This window comes from Anabrus simplex, chromosome 1 (genome assembly GCF_040414725.1).
Source record: "Anabrus simplex isolate iqAnaSimp1 chromosome 1, ASM4041472v1, whole genome shotgun sequence".
NCBI lineage: Eukaryota > Metazoa > Arthropoda > Insecta > Orthoptera > Tettigoniidae > Anabrus > Anabrus simplex.
Genome location: NC_090265.1, coordinates 1,368,489,436 through 1,368,495,435, shown reverse-complemented (window position 1 = coordinate 1,368,495,435; position 6,000 = coordinate 1,368,489,436). Strand labels below are relative to the sequence as shown.

The window sequence follows — 6,000 nt, the reverse complement described above, 5'->3', positions numbered from 1 at the left end:
GGTGTTTTCAATTCAATGAGCTCAGCATTCAAGAATCACGACCTTACCATGGATACCAAAATATGGCTCCTTAGGTGCTATGTGTTTTCAGTTATCTTGTACGGTGCGGAAACATGGACCCTTACAAAAGCCACCATTGCTAGACTGGAAGCATTTAAACTCTGGCTATACAGAAGAATTTTGAGAATAACATGGACTCAGAAAGTTCAAACGTTGAGGTTCCACGCCGAGCTAACAAGAGACCAGAGCTGATCAACACCATCAAGTGGCGTAAACTACAATATTTCGGACACGTCAGGAGGAATCAGAAAATATATGAGTTGCTTCAACTTATCCTGCAAGGAAAAAATAGAAGGAAAAAGATCTCCTGGGCGAATAATTTCCTGGCTCGACAACGTTAAAACCTGGTTCAATAAAACATCTGCAAAACTGTTCCGAATTGCAATGGATAAAGCCAGAATAGCCATGTTGATCACCAACGTCCGAGGCGGACAGCACGCTAAGAAGAAGAATGTGAGATACCACTCGATGCAGATTATTTACGTATTTATTTAAGTTAGGTCCCTTGGCCCTTTCTTAAAATTAACCACGTACATATTTTGGGAGTTTTAATACTTTAATTTTAAATATCATGGTAATTGTTAACAATGATTGAAAAAAGTATGAGTTAAATAGGAACTCATTTCCAATGGTCCAAATCCCGGTCACTCCATGTGAGATTTGTGCTAGACAAAGCGTGGGCGGACAGGTTTTTCTCCGGGTACTCCGGTTTTCCCTGTCATGTTTCATTCCAACAACCCTCTCCATTAACATTTCATTTCATCTGTCAGTCATTTATCATTGCCCCAGAGGAGTGGGACAGGCTTCGGCAGCAGGCACATTTTCTATCCTCGCCGCTAGATGGGGAATTCATTCATTCCATTCCTGACCCGGTCGAATGACTGGAAACAGGCTGTGGATGTTCAATTTTTCCACTGGTACATTTGTGAGTTGAAATACCGCTAGACAAGAACTTACTGGTATGGACAGCATTACTGTATATTGCCACACATACACAGCGCATGAGAGGCACGTTTGAACTTACGGACGTGGTATGTCATACAATTCATACTCATTGGAGATTAATAATAATAATTCTATTGCTTTTACGTCCCACTAACTACTTTTGAAGGTTTTCGGAGACACCGAGGGGCCGAAATTTAGCCCCGCAGGAGTTCGTTTATGTGCCAGTATACATACCAACACAAAGCTGACGTATTTGAGCACCTTCAAATACCACCGGACTGAGCCAGGATCGAACCTGCCAAGTTGGGGTCAGAAGGCCAGCGTCTCAACCGTCTGAGCTACTCTGACCGGCCATTGGAGATTAAATAGGATATAATTATCATCGGGTATTGAAAGAACACGCCTACGGCGTAGTCACGTGAACCAACGGATCCCATGAGATCTTCGAGGCTAAGCACCATTAGGCATGGTCAGCTGCTCGCTGTAGCCTAGAGGAGGAGCGGATAGGAAATGGCCATCCTACTGCAAATAATCTCCGGATCAAAGTGCCTGATCAGTGGCTCTTTGTCCAGCTAGCATTATTAACTAGGTCGTCAACGTCCAGGTTTGAATAAGGTACAGTAGGCTACCTGATGTTTGTTCAAGGAAAAGTTAAATCATGGGAATACATACTTAGTGAAAATATTTTCTAATTAAATTACATGTATTTAAATACTGGTAAATATAATACAAAATTTGGCTATATAGACGAACTAATACATGTCTCCATTCAAGACATCTTTCCTATGACGATTTATAAATAGTATACAAGGTTTACGTACAGTATAAATATAAAATATAAAAATAATACATACAATTAAATGAATTCCATGCAACTAAATATTTATATATTTGTGTTTAGTTGAGGCATGGCACTGCAATTCTTTAGATTCGAATGAATATTATTTACAACCACATCGATTCAAACTACCACTATATTCTTGTCTGAGTTAATCTCATTTGTATTCCTCCCAGAGTGTTGGGTCTTACAATCTATTTGATTGCAAATCCGTGACACATTTCACATTTTCGTACAGCAAAGCCTTGCAGTACCTCATGAATGTTGCGTGCTTCTTGTAGTTCTATGGCTACTCGTGGTGTCACAAGACGTTGACGTTGCATTGCAGAGATGTGAATGGCGTTGAATACCCATTCATTTAGTGTACTACTACGAGGATGTATTCTCTTGGATCCAATCCAAATACTCCGTAACACGAGTATACACGCCCGGATAACCGGGTTCTCCACATTTGTTGCCGAACGATACAATTCCTATTTGTATCCAGCGAGCATCTCGCTTCAGCATGAGAGGACCGCCAGAGTCACCCTGCAAACAAAAACAAATTATAAATACAATTGTAATTTAAGTAGCACTATAAGGATGCATTATAAATTAATTGTAGAAGTAGTATCAGCCTGAAATATAAACTCGAGGAAACACATCTTTATTGTATAAAAATAATAATGTTTTATTGGTTTTTGTTAATAAAATATTCTATAAAGAACTAATACGCCTACATGCCATGTAATCGCATTTTCAATATAGTTTGTTCATTAAAGGATCTACTTGTACTGAAATAAACATGTTCCATTGTACTTAATAAATTTTGACGCCAGGTTGCTTTCCACATCTATTCTCCCAAGCCAATAGCTTATCTGCAACATTAATCTATTCGCAAACCTCTCCACCTGGCTTAACATCTACACTTGCCTGGAAGATATACAAAGCCGGGAAGGCGAGCGCAAATCCGATTGATAAAGCGGGCCGATACGTTTGCAGGGTTTGCCGCTAGATGTCAGCTGTACGTAATGTTAGTATAGTAGTCCATTGTTAGGTGGTATAGTATAGGCTCAAGAGTTTGATCGAAATATTGTTGTTTTAAATGCGTGTAATATAAGAAGTTTCAGGTACTGTATCTCTAATAATACATTAATTTAAAAAGTTTACAGTTGTTTTAGTGTGGTGATAGTAATACTGCTGTTGTAGAGCTATATATTTAGTATTCCTTCTTCCTCCTTACTCTGATCTTTTTCCCATTTCCTTTTGTGTCTGCATCCTTAGTACTCCTATACTTAGAAAAATGAAATTGTGTTTGGACCGATGACCTTAGATGTTAGGCCCCTTTAAACAACAAGCATCATCATCAACAACCCCATTGTGTTTCTTGTCGCAAGTCGGATTCCACAAAGAATGAAAACTTTCTCTCGTCAGTTCACGAAAGATAAAACTTTGGAAGGAAAGTGGACATTATCCATTTCTAGGCAGGATAGTAAGCTAAGTACTCTTTGGCCCCCAGTGAATTTTTCAGAGGTTTTAATTTACTTTTTAAGGAAAAAGACATTACCGGAAGTACTGCACAAAAGAATTACTTGATACCAGAGCATCAAGATTTTCTGGTTATCTGCCACATAAAAATAAAACTTCGCCACAAAGAGAAAGAAAGAAGAATGAATGAATGAATGAATGAATGAATGAATGAATGAATGTATGAATGAATGAAAGAAAGAAAGAAAGAAAGAAAGAAAGAAAGAAAGAAAGAAAGAAAGAAAGAAAGAAAGAAGCCTCCTCCTATGTCACTCACCCCTCTAGTTCATAAGAAAGCAAGGACGCACGCTGATTTCGATTCCGAAATTTGCCGAACATGTTCACTGTATCCTGAAAGTTCACCAAGCATGAACGAAGGCTCTTCTCTGATACTTAAGCGCAGTCTTATGACACTTAGATATTTTCCAGGCGATGAAACGTAATTATTGATTTCGAGATAAAATCGACCAATTTAAAAAGAGCGAGATAGCCATGCGGTTAGGGTGGCACAGCTATGAGATTGTATTCGGGAGATCGTGGGTTAGGATCCCAACGTCGGCAGCCCTGAATATGGTTTTGCGTGGTTTCTCATTTTCACACCTAGCAAATGCCGGAGACCATGGCAACTTCCTTCAATCATTCAGTCGTCAAAAACCTTAAATGTGTTTGTGCGACGTTAAAGAATGGCAAAAAACCTTTTACAAGTGGTTAAGACGACTGAGAAGTTAGAGCTTCAAACTCTGGGTCGGGGATACAACTGGGGACGATGACCAGCACCTCGCCTAGGCGGCCTCACCTGCTATACTGAACAGGGTCCTTGCGGGGGATGAGAAGATTGGAAGGGATAGACAAGGAAGATGGAAGGAAGCGGCCGTGGCCTTAAGTCAGGTACCATCCCGGCATTTGCCTGGAGGAGAAGTGGGAAACCACGGAAATCCACTTCCAGGATAGCTGAGGTGGAAATCGAACACACCTCTTCTCAGTTGACCTCCCGAGGCTGAGTGGACCCCGTTCCAGCCCTCGTACCACTTTTCAAATTTCGTGACAGAGCCGGGAATCGAACCCGGCCCTCCGGGGTTGGCAGCTAATCACAATACGCAGTGCACCACAGAACGTCCCGAAACTACGATTAAAATTAAGACCCTCTTCGTCCAAAGAAGAACAGAAATAAATTTATACAACAAAGAGTATCAATTTCTTATTATTTACATTATATAGCCATCTTGTTTCAGTCGTAGCTTGAGCCTACATAGCGTATAATGTATGTATGTATGTATGTATGTATGTATGTATGTATGTATGTATGTATGTATGTATGTATGTATGTATGTATGTATGTATGTACGTATGTATGTATGTACCATATATCCTCCTAAACCACTGGGGCATTTTCAACCGAACTTGGTACACATAATTCTTACTACTTCTAGAAAAACACTATGAGAGTAAGACACACTAAGCACCCCAAGGATAAGGGAGGGAAGGGGTAATATAAAAATCGAAAATAGTGTCAAATAAATACTGTCATTCGGTCGCTGAGTGAATAGTGATATTTTCGGATGTCGTTTATGTCCAGCATAAGCCCCCATAGGTATGGGGGTGAGAAATAAATGTCCAAAAGAACCGAGATTATGGATGTATGTGTATATGTTCAATCACAGCTCTCAACCAGGCTAGGTAAACACATGACTTACTATCTGAAAAAAAACTGTGGAGATAAGACACCCCTGTCACATCCAGGTGAGGGGGTGACATGAAATCAGCTGTCCGCGTTAGTATTTAATCACTGCTAGAATCAATTACCGTCCGGAGACACGAATCCTCGCTACTTATGCACTGTAATTATTGTAAAAGTCATTGTTGACGAAAATTTAAATCTGGCAGCTTGCGAGTACGGGCAGAGGGGGAAGGGGGGAAGAGGTCTAGGAAATGAGCGGGAGGGGCAGGGGAAGCATGGTGGAATTCGCATGGTATACTATATCTTTGCATCAGGAAGAGAACTTGCAGTTCACTCTGATTATTGAACCATTCGTAAGTTACAACTGTAATGTTCTGGTAAAATGGATAGAAAATATCCTAGTGGTGCCATAAAACGTAAATTAAAACAGCAACATTTGAAGGAAATTGAAAAGTTGCCGTAAATATCAACATTTCTGACAGGAAGTCTACAAGTACATCGACGACTGAAGAGACCGTTACTGGTGAATTGGAATCTTCTACAGGTAAGCGAATAGTTTAATATTTAAGTCTGCTGTAGTCTATTTCAACACTTCCCAATTCATCAATTTAAGTGGAAGTAGTTCTATAACGACTTCAGTATGCTAGTCTTACGTGATGTTACAAAGAAGGGGCCCCACATTTTTAAATAGCTCAGGGCCCCCAAACACCTTAATCCGGCACTGTCTTACGCCATGTAATTACTACCGTTACAGAGTTCAATAAAGTGATAAAACTGGACCATAAGGCTGTAACATATCAGTAACTTTACGAAGCGGGAACGTTCGCTCTCCTTGTGAATACAGAGTTGTAAGAGCTACATGTCCAACCACGAAGTAGCTGCGCGGAATTTTGGTATGTTAGATGTACCTATGTAAGCTACAGGAAGCAGTGAGGATTCAAAATCGTATTGAGTCATGCCTTCTTTAATTTTT

The 6,000-nt window shown here is 40.1% G+C and overlaps 1 protein-coding gene across 1 annotated transcript in view; it reads right to left on the bottom strand.

Annotated features, from left to right (window-relative positions):
* Nucleotides 1-1,983: 1,983 nt before the first annotated feature.
* LOC136859145 (proclotting enzyme) overlaps nucleotides 1,984-6,000 on the bottom strand; it is a 136,191-nt gene continuing 132,174 nt past the window's right edge. Inside the window, exon 7 of the mRNA XM_068225773.1 lies at nucleotides 1,984-2,371. Within this exon, the coding sequence (XP_068081874.1) occupies nucleotides 2,213-2,371 (159 nt within the window). The 3' untranslated portion in view covers nucleotides 1,984-2,212. The remainder of the gene's footprint in view (nucleotides 2,372-6,000) is intronic.